General features: G+C 38.5%; 1 protein-coding gene across 4 annotated transcripts in view; it reads right to left on the bottom strand.

Moving 5' to 3' along the window:
- Window positions 1-3,175: 3,175 nt before the first annotated feature.
- LOC131038669 (deoxyribodipyrimidine photo-lyase) overlaps window positions 3,176-19,645 on the bottom strand; it is a 218,170-nt gene continuing 201,700 nt past the window's right edge. Inside the window, exons 9-10 of one of the 4 annotated variants that reach the window (XM_059211007.1) lie at window positions 3,999-4,062; window positions 3,176-3,865 (exon numbers count right to left, since the gene is read on the bottom strand). In XM_059211007.1, coding sequence (XP_059066990.1) covers window positions 4,015-4,062 — 48 coding nt within the window. In that variant the 3' untranslated portion in view covers window positions 3,176-3,865; window positions 3,999-4,014. Of the gene's footprint in view, window positions 3,866-3,998; window positions 4,063-4,704; window positions 5,051-19,645 lie in introns of those variants that run through there. The other 3 variants (XR_009104532.2, XM_057971170.2, XR_009104531.2) reach the window with 3 other exon arrangements.

The raw sequence follows: 19,645 nt of genomic DNA, 5'->3' as shown, positions 1-19,645 counted from the left end.
TAATTAAACAATGCAAAATTTGGGTAAAAATGATTGTTCAATTAATCAAGCCAATTGATTTGTGATTTTGAAAAGACCAACACATAAAAAGCATGCAATCCACTACTAACTTTAAATTTTAAAAAATTAGGGTTCTGTAAAAATAACCTCTTAATTTTTTTAAATTAATTTGAAATTGGATCTAAGATTGCTATTTTGAATTTTAATTACACACACTCAAATCTAAAACAATTAATCCAAAATTTAAACAACCCACAAGTTTAATTTAAATTTAAAAATTGGGGTTTTGTTGAATTTAACCTCTAAATTTTTAAAATTCACTAAAAAATCAAACTTGTAAATGAAAATTTAAATCTTAAATTGCATAAACACTCAGATCTAAGAATGTAAATCAGAATCAAAGGTGTAAGGAGTCGGGTTCACCAAAAATGTGATGGGTGAAAAATAGGGTTTCCACCATTAGATGTATGAAAATCACTAATTTACCATTACATTCAAAAGAGGGGTGAAACCAATAGATTCAGTCTCAAACCAAAAAGATAAGGACTGGATGCTTTTTAGATTTGAAGGGAGATGATTTGTTTACCCTCTTTTGTGAGTTGAATTGTTAAGTAAAGTGTTTAAAATGAAGGTAAAACTGTGAAAACAATGAGCTACAGATGCAGGACTGAGACACACACCTGAATTTGAGGATTATAAGCAGATTTAGATCTGAATCCTAAAAAAATTCAAAAAAATGTAGAGACCAGAATGCTCGTCGCTGTGGTCCTAACTTTTCGCACACCAAAAGGGGTTGATTCGTCTCTACAAATAATGCTTATTTCTGAAGATCGCAACTTTGTACATGTTTCCTCTATGTGAAATTTTGTTTGTCTCCACACGGGATTAGGGTTTCATGAAGTCTTTAACAAATATGATGGAAATCTCCACTTCAATGCTTGAATCTTGACTTTGTTTCTTCTCTTAGGCTTGAAGGAAGACTGATTACTTACTCAATTGCCTGAATGCTTGATCTCATGTGTGTGTTCTTATTGATGGATCCCAAAATGAGAGGGGAAAACCTCCTTTTATACTTGTCTGTTGGAAAACTTGGCAATTTCCCCACGAGTCGACATGAAGCTAGAATTCCTGCTCAATTTTGAAATAGCGAAAAGGGTTTGAAATAGGGCCCAATTAGGGAGGACCATAGTGTAGCGCCTTGGTCCTAGTTGTGGTGCTTTGGTCCTACCCCAAATTAGGGCTAGGACAAGGTGTCATATTGATGTAGAAGTCAAAAATGTGGTCATACTTGAGTTATATGAGCAGAATCAGGTCCCAATCAAGCCTAGGGGCGCAAACGCTAAGGTAGGGACCCAAATGCGGTCAAAATTGTATAGAGGTGCAATTTTAGGATGCTACAAAAATGAACCTAGTATTAGATGTGAATGTGTTCTTACTTTGCACAATGTTATCATTGATGTAATATGGTTTTTATAATCTTAATCATTGTTTAGAGTGTTGCTTAGGTAGCGGCGTAAGGGAACGCACAAGTGGACTTAGTTTAGGTGAATGCCTATCTTCAGCATGTGCACATGTTTAAATTAAATTCCTAATGAGTTGTTAATGTAATTTGTCTTGTTTAAAAAAAAATATTGTTACATTTCTTTAGTTTGTTTGTTGTCATCCTCTTGGGGCGTTACATTGTACCTTGTTGTAGGGGATGCTTCCTTGGCTAAAACACTACAAGCTTGTGCTCCACTTCAACTTTAATCATTTTGGGATTGGATCAATGTAGAATACTCTACCGCAAGCGAGGACCTTATCATTTTATCCTATTCCAAGATGCTTAATGGTGATGTCATCATTTCTAGTTTCCACACTAAGCCTAGCTTCATATTCAACAATCTTGAAAATCTGACTTTCTACACTTGATACACAAGTGTATGACTTTTTCCCATTTAGATTGTTAACTTTTCTTGAATCCTCCAATTTATCTCTCACATATTCTATATTAAATGTCAATTCACGCCACTACCATTTAGCAAGTAATTGATGCCCAGAGGTAAAAGTGCCAACCAAGGAAAAGGCATGAGGTTACCACCAACCCCACCAACAAAGGATAAGCACCAAAAAATGATAGAAAGAAGGGAACCATCACCTATCTAAAAATTAAAAAATTAGAAACAAACACAACGTCCAAGACAAAACAAAATTGGGAAAAAAAAACAAATGAAACATGGTAAAGTGTAACCAAGTGCAATGAAGAACACTAACGAAAGTTGATTCCAATAATGAGAGAATATCCAAAGCCAACAATAGAGAATGATTGTTTATCTTCCTCACCAACCTCAGCTTCATTATCTCATAACCCTCTAAAACCAAGTGATTGCTTAAAAAACAAAAGGTTTGAGAATTTATTAATATTGTACATGCATGCATTTTATGAATATAAAGTTTTAAACAAATCATACATGATTAATTTTGATTTAAAAATGGCATAATAAGGGAGCTTTTTGGGCAAGGAAACCAAAAGCATTCGACAACTAAGAATTAATATTTTAAAACAAGAATGACAAAAGCATCCGTGAATGTGAATGCAAATTTTGAACCACCCATGTAGTTTATCTACTACTTTTTGTACTTCGAGTGTAATTGGACACATACATTCTCGTAAGTGCAACCATTTGACACGATTAATTGAATGATTTGGTGTTTGTTCATCACAAACTCTGCTTTAAGATCAAATAAATTTTAAACTGAAATCACTCGTAATTGTGTTATAAATTCCAAATCTTTGTATAGAGTTGAATCTATGTATATTTTCTCACTTTTATACACATTTAAGTTTTTTTTATTATAAGTTGGCATAGTAGATTTTTTGCAACAGCTTTCAAGGCATGGGATTCTTCAAAAGCAAGATGTAATATATAAATAGTGTGTCATCAACAAATTATACATAAACCAAAAAATATTTACTTTAAATATGCACTTTTTTAAAAGATTACTAGTTTTAAGTTCCTTTATGAGCCTTCCAATAGCTTCATCCAAAAAAAAAAAATAACCAAGAGGATGAAGAATTAATTGTCTTAAAAAACTAGAATCCACAAACAAAACTGAGGTGCCCCATTTACCCAATCCATCTACCTACACATTTCCTCCATTTGTTTGAAAATCTAAACTTTTGGAGGACTTTATTCCATAACACCTGTTAATGCATGGTAGCTTATGCAAGATAAGATATTTCTAACCTTCCTTGTTCTGTTATTTACATGCTTCATGTCTAAACTTATATTGCATATGATTATCGGATTTTACAAACATTGCTTAGCATTATGCTATCGGGCTAACAACCCGATAGCATATTAATGTCAATTATTAATTGGCATTAATATGCTATCGGGGTATTAACCCGATAGCATATTAAATGCTATAAGTTATCGGGTTATTAGCCGATACATACTTGCTATCGGGTGCATAACTATTGGCACCGATCCACATCTGTTATCGGGCTTAATCATCGGGCATATTTGTTATCGGGCTTAATACATACACCGCTTCATTTGGAATTAACAGTGGTTAACAACTGCACCGGTTGGATTACATACATCGTGCATTTTGAATCATCGGTGTTTACATGAACCGATTCATTATCTTGATCAAACATTATATTATATTACAATATGCTATTGAGGTTTTGAACCGATAAACAGCCTTGTGTTAATGGTATAATTACAAAGGCACCGATCAATGGGTGCATTGATCGGTCATGCCTAAAAGGCATGACTGGTCAATACACCAATTGACCGGTTGCCTAAATGATATATATACCAATTGAATTCATTTGGAGGAGACATAGAAAACATAAAATGATCTCTCTCTTTCAGACCTGCAGATAAAATCAGAATTATTAGACATCAACATAATTCCTCATATACATTTATAGCATACATAGTTCATAACTTGTTCTTTAATTGAAATTGAAATAACTTTACAACACCAACCAAAATCTTATCATATACCTTGCTCATATAATTCTTAGTAACAAGTCGTCTTCAAAGACAGTTCCATGCGACACAGCAACACCTAACCTTAGAAAAAACTATTTATTCTTAAAAAATAAAATAGGCAACAAATGCATCACTTATTTTTAATTTGTTCAACTAGGCTTATTGAAAATGAATCTTAAAATATGCAGAAAGAAGTACATGCTGGTAGTAGGAAGTGTCTCAGAGCATTAATAACAAAGAAATAAAAAGGTGATAAAAATACCTATTTTAAACCTAATATCAGTACACATCTTTCCAGGACCTCTTATCGGCAACTGAATTACAAGAAACTTTAACACAAGTGATAAAAATTAAAAAATGCCAACCCAAAGAACGGGATTAAATCACTTAAATTCAATGAGTAGCTTTTAGTTATGTCTTCAAACTTCAACAAACTTCATGCAACTCCTAAGCTTCTACAAACATCAACTTTATCATAATCATAAATAAGATGTAAATGAATGACCTAAGATTGAAGTTAGACAATGAGGGTTTAACAGAACCAACTGCGTTGAAAATATCTCAATTACAGTACAAAACCGTGACAAATACCCAATAATGCATCTGCTTGAAACGTTAACAAAAATCACTAACCTATCAACTTGTTGGCAAATCCGAACAATTGTCATTAGATACGTAGTGCAAAGTGAAGGAAGATATCAGAATCTCACATGGAAAATGTTAGAAGTATTCGGCAACTCAACTACTCAATATATATAACTTCATTTTACATCCTTGAGTTGAAGCAACCTCATAAGGCGACTTATTGACCCCAAAATTGAAAATCAAATGATTTCTTTTAGCTGTTTTTTGTGTAATAAGAAGTCCAAAAAAGCCACCTCCAATACAACTTATGTTGGAGATGCAAGACCTGTAGAGGCAACTTACATAGCTAGTTTTTTCTTCTTGATTTCAGTTACAAGTTTGTTCACATACATGACGTATCCATCAACATTAAATTTCCGTTTGCAGCCTGCATAATTCATATACCTTATTTTGCCAAAGACTGGCCGCTCTTGCCAACCCTGCAACAGTTGTTATATTAGGAGAAATAAATATATACAATTAAACATGCACAGAACATACAAAAGATAAAATAATATAAGAGAGAATTTCCAGCTGATGCCTTTTATGCCCAGGGAGAAGAATGTGGGGTATGATATTTTCACATTACAATGAATCAAAAAGCAATATAGAAAACAATATTTCAATGCACAGAAACGTTTCCTAGATACCAGATATTATTTTAGTTTGTTGAAATAAACCAAATATAATAAGAAAATTATATCAGAGACAATCCTCCATTCAGTTATGGATTGGATCTGTCAAGCTCAATTATGACCAGTGTACATGTCCCCAAGATTCTTGAGTCATTCCCCAGAACAAAGACAGATCCATGCAGTGGGGTTGGGAAAATGTCACCCGAATAAAGGTCCCCATAGGGATCTGTCCTCAAGATACCCTTGCATTGGCAGGGGCATTCCCCTTTAGGGAGACATCAAGGGATTCCAGCAGGTCGTCTAGGTGTCCCTTTATTGTCCCAAGGATGGTAGGACATCTCCTGTACTACATAAATAAACATTTAAACATAAAAAAATTGAAAATACCAAAAAAGGTTCGGAGCTTGGTTGAAAGTAATAAAATTAGGGAAAATGGCATGCATCATAAAGGTTCCTGTGGCCTTTTGGCCAAATGGGCCTCTGATCAAATGTACAATTGGAACATTGTGGATAGGAGTCAATTACTCCCAGATCTGTCTCAAAGGTTGGACCACCTAATCGAGACTGACATGGCTGTTTAATGCCTGTGCTTTGTATTTCTTTTGTGTTTGAATAAATTTTTACCCTCTTTTCAGTTTTAAAAAAAAGGTTCCTGTGGCCTCAAAGGCATTAATTTGGGCTTGGGTGCTACTACTTGATCCTATTGAGAACTGCCACTCCCAAACGCCACTATGGTAAAAGAAAAAATATAAATTGTTTCCAGCTGCAGTCAATATAAAAACATTGTTTTCTCCCTGTTTTTAAGAATATATTCAGGATTTTTTATTTTCCTGATCTCTTCTGATTAAATCCCAAGTAATTGAATTCCAAGTGTCGCTACTATGGTTACAATCAAATGATTTAGAAAGTAAATATAATGATCTTAGTAAAGATGCTTAAAAGTCTGGCACATAAACTCGCACTACAACTTTTTGTGGACCTCTTTGTCTAGTTCACTCTAATGAATTCCTTAATTGGGAAGATGCTGAAGCTCCCGATTAATATTATAAACTTAATCCAACCCATTCAAAATTTGGCTAGCATTGGTGTATGTGCTTTTATTTATTTGATGAATAATGCTGGAGCCTGGTACTATTTTTTCCAATAATGAATGGCTACAGGTTTTATCATCTCTAAAAAAAACTGAAAAAACAGTGCCAGAATTTGCTCAGATTGTTTACAGTATGGCTAACATCCAGACATAAGGCAGTGCAAAAGATGTTCCTACAAAGTCTGCCGGTGATGTCTTGGTCAATGGTACAATTTCCACTCAAGATGCTGAAGATGGGTAAGGCATATTAAGACTTCTTTCTTCAATCAAAAATGTCATACAGCAGTATAACTTTGTACAAATTTCAGCTTTGCTTACTCGTTGTCTATATAAAAATTTCTAGCATAAGGTGAATTTATCCTCTAATTATTAAGAAGAATAGAGCTTAAAGAGGATGCGAATGGGAAAAAATCCACCGAAATAAATGTGTTGTTATGGAATGCAAGGATCGTAGGATATGCAGATTTTCGAGTTGTTTAAAAGGCATTAGAAGATTTCAATCAAATACAATGGGTGGATGAAAAGCTAGGCTCTATAATATCTACCAGCACACTCCCTGCCTAAGCCCAAACAAGATCTGAGTGCCACCGGGTTAGATGCTAAACCACAATGTTGTTGTTCATTATAAACAATATTGGATTGCTCATTCACTTATACATTGTCAAAAATAGTCAATTACATGATGGGTGTTGAATAAGAGATTTATCCTTTTTCTTTAAGATTATATTGTGACAAACTTATTAAAGGCATGTGCTTATGATCATATATGAATAACATTATTAAGCTAGCAAATATTGAAATGATTATATGAACAATAATTGTAATACTTCTATTTGGATAAACAGTAGAGATTAGTTATGATGGTTCCTAAGTAAGGTTATAGACATCATAAAATAGTGAAACTTTAATGTCAAGATCAATTTAAAGATTTATTGGAGAGATGAATATAATATTATAGATGCAGCACAATATTGTTGTAATTCAAGGATATCCGTCATGTCTATTATGGGTCACCTATTAGTAATGTATAAATGTAGAAGTGATAAATGGGTATGCATCATTGTACAATTTTAATCAAGTTTGAATTTCATACCTGTGGATATTGATAATCAATAATGTAGAAATTATAAAAGTTTACACCATATCATGGTCATAACATTGATATAAAATTGACGACCTCACCTTCATCATTAATCCTTAGGAATGGGTTGCGATGGAAGGGTGTCATGTTGTAAATGATACCTTCCAATGTATTAGTGACATGCTTAATTAGAGTAGTAAAGGAGCACAATAATATAATATGATGCCTATGAGGTGTCGTTTATTCTTGTGTGCTAGCCAATAAAACCTTACATGGCTTTGCATTACAATATAACTTCTGGATGTAGTAATTATGAATTTAATAATGAAACTTCATGTTAATGTATTGACTATATGGCATGGTGTCATGGACTGATGATTATGTATGGTTCGTGCAAACGAAGACAATTCTTCTTACGTAATCAACCTTACCTAGGTGTCATGGAGATGAACCTATAGGATAAATTGAGGAAACTTTACTAAGAAGTAGAACTTACTGTAACCAAAGGATAATAATTTGAATAACTTTATGTATGAATTTTACGAGAAACAAGATGGCAAAGAGTAATAGATGAAATCTTTAGGTATAAGATAACCTTTTAGCATGAACCAAGCATAAGACACAACTAATATGAACCTTGGATCTTGGTTGCATAATATTGTGAGGACGACTTTGTTTAGTGGCACTATAACCACATTTTACTAAACTCATCTTTAATGCTGGAACTTAGTACTTGGTAATACGTTGATACCATAATTTGGCTTCATTTGACTATAATGTTTATCAACCTCTTTAAGTCAAGAACCTAGATATAGGAATTATCATGTGAACTAAAGGAAGGGCACTATAGTTAAATTAGATTTATTTTATATTAACTCTACTAATATGCCTAATTTATGTGTAGGGATTTGATTTGGATAAGTTGTCCTTATAAGCGCCTATTATCTAAGGTGTTTCCTTAAATATGGGTGATGGTTTGATACTTATCTAATTATCATATGTTTGACCATAGTGACCATCGAATAGAAAGAAGTTTGGAGATCTTGATCCTAGTAATGCCCATTCTAGGACATTGAAATAATTTATTATGGTAACGTCACATATATTCTTATTGTTTTCTTTATATGGTCTTCATTCATTAAAGACGATCTTTGGTATTCTCAAGGGTAACTGTTATCACAAAAGCTCACACCCTTGCTGAGCTATCAACTCAACAACCTTGTGAAACATAAAAACAACCCCGAAGTGTGGGACCTTGCGCAAGGGGATTGAATCTCCGGAGAAGGCCAGCTTCCTTCTCAATCCAGGTGCAGGTGTTGAACCAACTCGACACTTCAAAACTTACTCCTAAGCCTATTCTAACAACTTATGGAGGTAAAGGGAAGAGAGAAATTGCTTGAAAACAAGGGAGGTGATGCACCAAGAAGAGATAGTTCCTCTCCCTACCAAAATGACACAAGTAATTAACTGAAACACCCTGAAGATGCACAACTTTCAGTTATATGAGCAACCCCAATGCATAGATGAAGGTTAGAATCCACTGAATGCCAAGAGGGGAGAAGAATTCCCACAAGTCACACTCAGAAAACTAGTTAACACAGCGCATATGAAGAGAAAGAGCCACAACATACACCTATGATGAAGGTAAGAAAGCATACACAACATATATAGGTTGAAAGAAGGCAAGAATAGTGTTCTTCAATTAATCATAAGGCCAAACGCCAATCTTATAGTTGCAGAAATGCAAAGATTATAAGTCTTCAAGAGAAGAGGAGAGCATAAGAAAACTCCAGGCAAAATAGGGAGAGAACCCCTTACAATGAGGCTTAAAAGCCATTATATAGAAAAATGGGTTACAATGGTGATCATGGCCCTTGCATGTCAGTTTGGAAGTGCAGGGAAGTGCATGCACTTGGCTTGTACATGCAAGCAACCTAGCCATACCCACAAGGGCAATCCTGAGAAGGTGGATTGACTAACCTTCCAAAGTCAGAAATGACATAAGTCACCCAGCATGGCCCCGTACCTCGCTCGATGGAAATCCTGCCAAAAACATTAAATGCACCCCTGTGGCTCCACAAAAAGTGCATGTGTCACCAAAACTGTCGGAGCATTTAAAGCCTTGAGTGTCGATCACGCCATCCGGAAGTGTCGCCAGTCGGAAGGAAGCCCAGAGACTTCGGAAGTTCGGATTCCCGAAGTGAGGAAGACAAGGGAAGGAGCAAGGAACCTTGGAACCTCGAGGTTCCGAAGTTCCAGGATAGGAGAAAGGAGGGCTAGGAAAGGAACTTCGGAACCTTGGGGTTCTGGAGTTCCGGAGGGACTAGGGAGAGAAGGCAAAAGGGGAAGGAACTTCGGAACTTCGGGGCTACGGAGTTCCGGGATAGAGAGGGAAAGGGAACTTCGGAGACCTGGGTCACCGTAGCTGGGGAACTTCGGGGACCGAGGTCTCCGTAGTTGGACAAGAAACTTCGGAACTTGGGGGTTCCGAAGTTTCGGGGGAGGAGAAGGAACTTCGGAGACTAGGGTCTCCGTAGTTCCGGGGTAACTTCGGAGACCGAGGTCTCCGTAGTTGGGCAAGGAACCTCGGAACCTGGGGGTTCCGGAGTTCCAAGGTAGGAGAAAGGAGGGCTGGGAAAGGAACTTTGGAACCTCGAGGTTTCGGAGTTCCGGAGGGACTAGGGAGAGAAGGCAAAAGGGGAAGGAACTTCGGAACCTCAGGGCTCCGGAGTTCCGAGATAGAGAGGGAAAGGGAACTTCGAAGACCTGGGTCACCATAGCTAGGGAACTTCAGGGACCGAGGTCTCCGTAGTTGGACAAGGAACTTCGGAACCTGGGGGTTCCGAAGTTCCGGGGGAGGAGAAGGAACTTCGGAGACCGGGGTCTCCGTAGTTTCGGGGTAACTTCGGAGACCAAGGTCTCCGTAGTTGGGCAAGGAACCTCGGAACCTGGGGGTTCCGGAGTTCCAGGGTTGAAGACAAAGGAACTTCAGAACCTGGGGGTTCCGGAGTTCCGAGGTTGAAGACAGAGGAACTTCGGAACCTGGGGGTTCCGGAGTTCCGAGGTTGAAGACAAAGGAACTTCGGAACCTGGGGGTTCCGGAGTTCCGGGGATTGAAGACTAAGGAACTTCGGAACTTGTGGGTTTTGGAGTTCCGGGGCAGGAAAGAAAGAGGCTAATGCAAAGAAACTCGGAACCTCGAGGTTCCGAAGTTTCAGGAAGAGAAAGAGAGGGCCAAGGAACTTCCGACAAGGCAACACTTCCAACCATGATTTCATTGCTTTTCTCCTTGATCAATTGGGCAGCGCTGGTCCATGGAACATATCTCTGATCAGTTCTCACTGATGGACCCAGGGTGTCATAAAATGACAACAGTTACCCTTGAGAAACCAAAGGTGGTCTTAATGAATGAAGACCATGTAAAGGAAGCAATAAGAACATATATGAGTTAATATAATGAAGTATTTTAATGTCCTAGAATGGGCATTATTAGGATCAAGATCTCCAACTTATTTAGATTCAATGATCACAAGGTTCAAAGATCTCCTAATTAATATAATGAAGTATTTTAATGTCCTAGAATGGGCATTATTAGGATCAAGATCTCCAACTTATTTAGATTCAATGGTCACAAGGTTCAAAGATCTCCTAATTAACTAAGTGTTGAGCCATCATCTTAACTTTAATAACATACACTAGACAATGAGCACTTATAAGGACAACTTGTCCGAATCAGATCTCTACACAGGTTAGGCATAGTAGTATAATTAATATAAAACGAATCTAATTTAATTATTGCACCTTTCCTTTACTTCACATGTTAATTCTTATATCTAAGGACAACTTGTCCAAATCAGATCTCTACACATAGGTTAGGCATAGTAGTATAATTAATATAAAATGAATCTAATTTAATTATTGCACCCTTCCTTTACTTCACATGTTAATTCTTATATCTACTTTCTTGTCATTAAGGGGTTGATAGACCTTTCCATTGTATGTACAACCTTTACCATGGTATCAATAATTATAGAGGTATAAGTTTTAGCTTTAAGGATGTGTTTAGTAGAGTGTGGTTATAGTGACACTAAACAAATTCACCCTCATAACAATTTGCAACCAAGAGCCAAGGCTCCTATTATTGTATCTTATGTTCAGTTCATACTATAAGGTTATCTTATACCTAAACATTTCATCTAGAGCACTTTTGCCAACATATTTCTCTTAAAATTCAAATATAATGTTATACAAATTATTATCCCTAGATTATAGTAAGCTCTTAGTCAATAAATTTTCCTCAAAGTATCCTTTAGGTCTCCATGACACCAAAGTTAGGTTGATTACTTAACATTTGTTTTCTTTTAGTTTGCACTAACCATACATAATCATGTGTCCATGACACCATGCCATATGATGAATACATAAACATGAAGTTTCACTTACGAATGCATAATTACCACATTCAAAAGTTATGTTATAATGCAAAGTTGTGTAAAGGTTTTATTTGGTTAGCACACAAGAATAAACAATACCTCTTAGACATGATATTACATGACTGAGGTCTTTTACTGCTTTGATTAAGCATATCACTATTACATTGGATTGCACCATTTAATACATAGCATCCTTCCATCACAACCCATTTCCAAGGACGTATGGTGAAGGAAAAGCCATTAGTTTTATATCAATGTTATGATCATAAATTCATGCAACTCTCATAATTTCTAGTTTATAGCTTATAAATATTCATGAGTTTGAAATCCTAAACTTGATTCAAAGTTCCACAATGATGCCTAATTCACTTTATCACTTTTATATTTATACATTAGTACTAGGAAACCCAAAGTAATCATGGTCAACAACCGTGAATTACTACATCAATGTGCTCCATGTCTAATGTTATAATCATCTATCCAATAGATCTTTAAATTGACATTGACATATTAGTATTTGACTATTTTATGATAATTATGACCTTATATAGGAACCATCGTAATTAACATCTACTCATGATCTCCATAGAAATGGTCAAGATCAATATTAACTAGCTTAATAATGTCATTCATAAGTGATCATAAGCACATGTCTTTAAATAATTTATCACAATATAATAATAAACAATAGATAAATCTCTTACTCAAAACCCATTGCATAGTTGACTATTCGATAATGTACATATGAATTAACAAATCCATTATTATATCACATAACAAGTAACAATTATGTGGGATAGAATCAAACCTAGTGGCACCTAGGCCTCAGATGGGCTCGGGTAGGAAGTTTGTTGCCAGCTACTGTGTAGCTTGGCTCTTCACCTATCGATTGCATTCTTTGGGAAGATTCCAAAGCCTTTTCAATGACTCCAAATTGTGCCTATCCTGGTTCCAAAACCCCATTTATGATTAGAAGGGAGGATGCAACTTTACAATAGAGAGTTACATTTGCATGAAAGTTTCTAAAGCATTTTCAACAAACCCATCTTACGCAGACTGTGCAATCATGGCAGCCATGCATCCACATTTCTTTTACAGTAGGAGGGCAGACGTTGGCTGGGCTCTACGCATTCCAACAACTTGCTTGGAAGCTTCTAAACATCCTTGACAAATTTGTATCATGCCTCTCTTTATCATATTCGTTATTTCCAAGCTCCGTTTTGGCATAGACAAACAAAATGCTAGTGCCGGCTGTAGATTTTTGCTCTACAACTTCTCATTGCATTCGCTTCACAGTTTTAAAAGCTTTTCATCAAATCCCTTTTGTGAATCACTGGACACCATAACCATTTATGAACCCAATTCCTTAGAACGTTTGATCTACCTTTCAACTCCCCCTCCCCACTCAGTCTCTTTTATCTCAGGTACCTATAATCTCCTTTGCCATAGTAAGGGATATTGTGCTTGCAATGGTTGTGGAATGCAGCTTACACCAGCCAATAGTATCTGCTCAAAAGCTTTTTTTTTCAATCCTTTCCCAAATCCCCTCCCCTTCATATCTTCTTCTTCTCCTTCTTTTATGCATTCCGCTAGACCATTTCTTATCATTTTGCTCTCTTCAAAGGCTTCCTTAATGTCCATGCTTTTGTCAGGAATCCCATACTGGCGCCCTTCTCAAGTGTACTCATGAATTAAAATTTGTGAAGGGAGGCCATGTTGTGTAGCAATAGACCCATGCGCAGCCCATACCTCATTAAGTGCATTGCTTGCCATCCTCTTTTCCTATCGTGGCACCATTACCCATGTCATCTATCTCCAAGTCTACTATTCTTCAGGCTTGGTTGCGTGGGATGTGACACAGGGGGTGTTGGTGTAAATTATTCCTCGTAATTACACCTTACTTAAGTTGACTTCGGATAATGGATTTCATAGTAGTTTGGATATGAGACCCCAAACTAAATGTAATCTACATAAATTATAGATAATCCTTTTGTCACATACACAAGTGAGATATGTTTCTTGAGGGTTCCCACCCTTGGCAGATAGTTACTGTTGTCATTTTATGACACCATTGGTCCATCAGTGAGAACCGATCAGATATATGTTCTATGGACCACCACTTCCTCAGTTGATCAAGGAAAAAATAATGGAATCATGAAGTATGAAGTGTTGTCTTGCCGGACCCCCCAAATTCCGAAGTCTTCCCAACTTTGGTCATCCAGGTCTCTGAAGTTTCCCCAACTTCGGTGCCCCGGGTCTCCGAAGTTCCTAAGTCTTCTCTTCCTCAACCTCGGAACTCCAGAACCCCGAGGTTCCCAGGTTCCCAAGTATTCCCAACTTTGGTGACCCAGGTCTCCGAAGTTTCCCCAACTTCGGAGTCCGAAGTTCCCAAGTCTTCTCTTCCTCAACCCTAGAACTCCGAAACCCCGAGGTTCCCAGCTTCCCAAGTCTTCCCAACTTCGGTGACCCAGGTCTCCAAAGTTCCTAAGTCTTCTCTTCCTCAACCCCGGAACTTTGGAACCTCGAGGTTGCCAGGTTCCCAAGTCTTCCCAACTTTGGTGACCCTGGTCTATGAAGTTCCTAAGTCTTCTCTTCCTCAACCCCAAAACTTGGGAACCCCGAGGTTTCCCAAGTTCCCAAGTCTTCCCAACTTCGGTGAACCAAGTCTCCGAAGATTCCCCAACTTCGGTGACCCAAGTCTCCGAAGTTCCTAAGTCTTCTCTTCCTCAATCCCGGAACCCCGAGGTCCCCAATTTCCCAAGTCTTCCCAACTTCGGTGGCCCAGGTCTTTGAAGTTTCCCCAACTTCGGTGACCCAGGTCTCTGAAGTTCCTAAGTTTTCTCTTCCTTAACTCCGGAACCCCGAGGTTCCGAGGTTCCCAAGTCTTCCCAACTTCGGTGACCCAGGTCTCTGAAGTTCCTAAGTCTTCTCTTCCTTAACTCCGGAACCCCGAGGTTCCGAGGTTCCCAACTTCGGTGACCCAGGTCCCCGAAGTTTTCCAAACTCCTCCTGGCTTGCGACACTTCCGGATGGCATGATCGACACACAAAGCTTTAAATGCTCTGACGACTTTTGTGACTTGTGCACTTTCTTTTGTGGAGCCACAGGGGTGCATTTAATATTTTTGGCAGGATTTCCATCAAGAGAGGTACGAGGCCATGCTTGTTGTAGTGACTTATGTCATGTCTGCATACTCTGACTTTGGAAGGTCAGTCAATCCACCCTTCTCAGGTTGCCTTTTGTGGATATAGTTAGGTTGCTTGCATGTACAGAAGTCAAGTGCATGCACTTCCCTGCACTCCCAGACTGACACACAGGGGTCATGATCACTCTTGTAACCATTTTTCAATAAAAAGGTTGTTAAGCCTCATTGTAAAGGGTTATCTCACTATTGGCTTGAGCTATTCTATGCTCTCTCACTTCTCTTGTATTATTCTGTATTTTGCAACTGTAAGTTGGCCATTGGCCTTATAATTAATTGAAATAACCATTCTTGCCTTCTTTCAACTTATGTATGCTTTGTATGTTTCTTACCTTCATCATAGGTGTATGTTTTGTGGTTCTTCTCTCATATATGTTGTGTTAAATTTATTTCTAAGTGTGACTTGTGGGAAACCTTCTCCCCTCTTGACATTCAGCGAATTCTATCCTCCATACATGCATTGGGGTCACTCATACAACTGAAGTTTGTGCATCTTCTGGGTGTTTCAGTTGATTCTTTGTGTCATTTCGGGTAGGGAGAGAAACAATCTCTTCTTGGTGCATCACCTCCTTTTGCTTTAAGCATTTCTCCCTTCCCTTTACCTCTGCAAGTTGTTAGAATAGGCTTAGGAGGAAGTTTAGAAGTGTTGAGCTGGTTCAACACCTGCAACTGGATTGAGAAGGAAGCCGGCCTTCTCCGGAGATTCAATCCCCTTGCGCAAGGTCCCACACTTCAGGGTTGTTTCCATGTTTCACAAGGTTGTTGAGTTGATAGCCCAGCAAGGGTGCAAGCTTTTGTGATAACAATTTTTGGCATGCCCAGTGGGACAAGGTTTTCAATTTACATACTAAGGATTTAGTGTTGCTCTTAGTTTCTCATCCTTTAGAGGCAGTGAGCTTTCAAGCACTTGGCAACTCTGCTCACTGCTCTAGTCTTTGGTTCATGACTTGTTACTACCCGGAATCTCGGAACCCCTAGGTTCCGAAGTTCCTAAGTCCTGCTAACCCCGAAACTCCAGAACCCCGAGGTTTCAAAGTTCCGCAACTCCGAAACCCCCAAGTTCCGAAGTTCCTAAGTCATCAACTCCGCAACTCCGGACCTCGAAGGTTCCCAGGCTTGTTGATTTCTTGCCCACATTTCATACACCTGGCAACTATAAGAGGATATCTATTGGGTCATGCAGTCCTAAACTCGAGCCAACTGAAGATTCGGTGTGTTCTTCAGTTCATCAAGCCTTTGGAGGCAACATCTTTCAAGCACCTAGTGACTTTGCAATCATTTGGTGGATCTGTGGTCTGTTATCAGTCTCTGGTTGAGAGGGTCCGTCTTCTCTTTTAAGCATTTTGTTAAACAAGCTCCATCCCTTTCAAATGCTTTACAAGAAGTTCATATCATGGGTGTAACTTCTATTCACCCCCATTCTATGAGAATGCCAACCATTTTCCCCCTCCTTACCAACATGGCCGAACTAGGCCTGCTCCTAGTTTCATGCCAAAAAACTTCACTTCAATAGCAGATGGGTACTTTCCTAATACCTGCCACCCACCCACCCACCCCTGCTCAACCTTCTTGGCAACCCAACCAGCCCCAAGATGAAAAAAGACAAATTGCAGAACTCAAAAGTGTGTTGCTTGATCTCACCAAGCAACTGGAGGAGTTGAAGAGGCAACAGGAGTGGGATTTGCAACAGGATCAACTTCAATATCAACAAGCCCAAAGATAACATGAGGAGTTCCTTGCAAGGCAACTTGCCTCTACTAGGAAGAAAGAAATTGAGCAACTAGCAGCCATAGAGATGCGGCTCATACAAGAGGAGGTTTCTGCCCCTAGGGTTCCTAAGTTTGAAATCCCAAGCTTTAGGCAGGGGAGACCTCCCAAGCCTTCAACTAACCCCCCTAGTTTTAAAATTCCAAGTTTCAAGGGAGCTCCAACTGTTGTTATACATGATCCTTCTCCTCAGTGCCTTTGCAAAACACCCCGCCACCTAGGCCCTTTCTTGATGCTATCTCCCTTTTTAAGGGCGGACCTATTGTATGGAGGACGGATGGTTCCCATCCTCATCATGAGTAAGGGGTTCAATCAGCCATTGGTGAGTCTTCGTATGCTTTAAATGAGGGAGAATCAACAATGCTGCAGGAGGATATTTAGAATAATCAGTTGCAGCGGCAGATCATTGAACAAGAGGAGTGCAAAGGTAAAGAGGAGGCCATTGTCCTCTCATTTGACAATCTTCCTTTCTTTATTGATCATGAGAAGGATATGTCTACACCTCCCCTGGTGGTAGCTCTAGAGCAATAGACTAGTGTTGAGGAAGGCACAGTGGGTAATGGTTTTGCTGCAGATTGCATGGCAGATGGATCGTGCCATGAACCTGAGGTTGTTGCATTATGTTGCGGCAGGTCAACCCCCTTGCGCAAGGTCCCACACTTCGGGGTTGTTTCCATGTTTCACAAGGTTGTTGAGTTGATAGCTCAGCAAGGGTGAAAGCTTTTGTGATAACAGTAACTATATGCCAAGGTTGGGAAACCTCAAGATACATATCTCTCACTCATGTATTAGACAAAATGGTTTAGAATCTATATAAATTATCTCAACTTGGGAATAGGGTTGAATTCCATGCATATCGTGAAACACTAATCATAATTGAGAATTAGTAAATGGAATTCTAATAGGTAATCGACTACCTTCATTTCATAAGATTGGACATGGTGAGGGTTTAAATATTAATTGATTTGTGGGAACCGATGTGAGTTCAGGTTGAGAGATGAGGTTATCCCCTAGGTTGATATAACAAACCATGGGACATTCAGGTTGGTTATGAATAAAAATGAAAGGAATTCGAGTCAAATCCTTGATATTCTAAAAGGGAAGTGTTATTGTATGGGATAGTAAAGGGTGAACTAGATATGATTTCCCGACCAATGTTATGTGATATTAATTAACAAACCCTTGGTTATGGGGACGTGTGCATAGGTAGCCTTCAGAGAAAACTTTTAGGAGAACTACGTGTGACTTTGACCCATTTGGAAGCAGGAACATAGGTGGTCCTTGGGTGAAGGATACCCACATGACTTCAAGTCCGTAGGGGTAGGGTTTAGGGGGGAATAACTCCAAGGTTCGGGGTTGTTCCTAACTTGTCAACCTTCCTCTTTGGTAAGCTCAAAGAAGGCCAAATAGGCATTAGAAAAATATGAAGGAGTTAAGAAAGTGTTATAACTCATATTTGATATATGTCATGTTTTGAGTGATTAGTTGATACAATGAAAGGGTAGACCACCTTACGGTCAATTTGTTTATTTATTGAGTAGAGGCTCTCTTATGTTGGATCCAAGTGATCTTAGGTGAATGTGTAATTTAATCCTAGACTTATAAGACTTTGTGTATACTCCTAGAATAATCAATTATGATCTATCTATTTTGAATTAAAAACCTCTCTTCTAGTTATAGTGCTAAGCCATGTACAGGTGTTGACTTTTACGGCTACGCATGGAGTAAGGGCCCTATGAGGGCATAGGTAGAGGTTGTATACCTCATTACATAGGTTGCCCTTCTCTATCTGAGGTGATCACCAATGGAAATCCTATGGCCTGCATAAGATAAGCTTATCCACTCAAGATTGACAGTAGTCAAGGAGCGTACTATGTCAGTAGACTGTCAACCGTACCCTCTAGTTAGCGGATGATTATCGCCAGTTGCATACAGGCGAGGGATACCCCGCTTGGATCTAGGGTTTTGGACAGATTCCGCCAAGAGCATGTGGGTCTTGGGGCCAGTACCATGCCGGCGATGGATGTCCTTGTTGCTTAGCCGTCCGATGGACTGTAGGGCAAAGAATTTCTAATGAAGAATAGATAGGTAATAATTGAACCAAACCTTATATAAATTGGGCATATATTTATGTGGAAGTGGTATACTGACTTGTTAGGATGAGGATAGACACCTGGTGTGGTATGGGATACACCGAACCTTGTTCCCACTTGCTCGTTGGTGCAATAGACTAGACAGAAGAATGTGATCCACGGTGTAGTGCGCAATGCACTGACATTTCTTTTATCTAAGATGCACTGTGGGCAAGTGGTAGCTAGTTGTTATGGATATGTCAGTTCCTCACTGTATAAATGCTAGTCACCAGGTATGTGATGCCTACTATACCAATTCACTATCCACGAGAGTGTATTGAAGCTAATCCCTACGAAAATGGGATGTATGCTAGAGCTAGTCACTTGTATGTGTGATGTATGTTAGAGCTAGTCAACATGTGTATGATGTGTATGAGCTAGTCACCTTATGTTTATGGGAAGAATGCTTGAGTCACTCTTTATGGAATTGGGAATCTTGGAAGGGTAATAACCCCTGTGTAATTGTGTATGTGGGTAAGCTACTTGAAGGCAATTAGATATTTATTTATTATTGTTGGGCTAATTTAATAAATAGTCTTGGTCCAAAGAAAGAGATCAAAGATCTCATATGAGAGGAGAGAATGATTTCCCTCTAAACTTGAAAAAAGAACTACGTAGCCTCTGACTTCCCTCAAAGGGATACATAGGCAGGGTCATTTTGGAATGAACTCTCGAGGGTTAAGTTTAGGTCTAAT

Source organism: Cryptomeria japonica, chromosome 9 (genome assembly GCF_030272615.1).
Source record: "Cryptomeria japonica chromosome 9, Sugi_1.0, whole genome shotgun sequence".
Lineage (NCBI taxonomy): Eukaryota > Viridiplantae > Streptophyta > Pinopsida > Cupressales > Cupressaceae > Cryptomeria > Cryptomeria japonica.
This window is presented reverse-complemented; position numbering and strand designations above follow the sequence as displayed.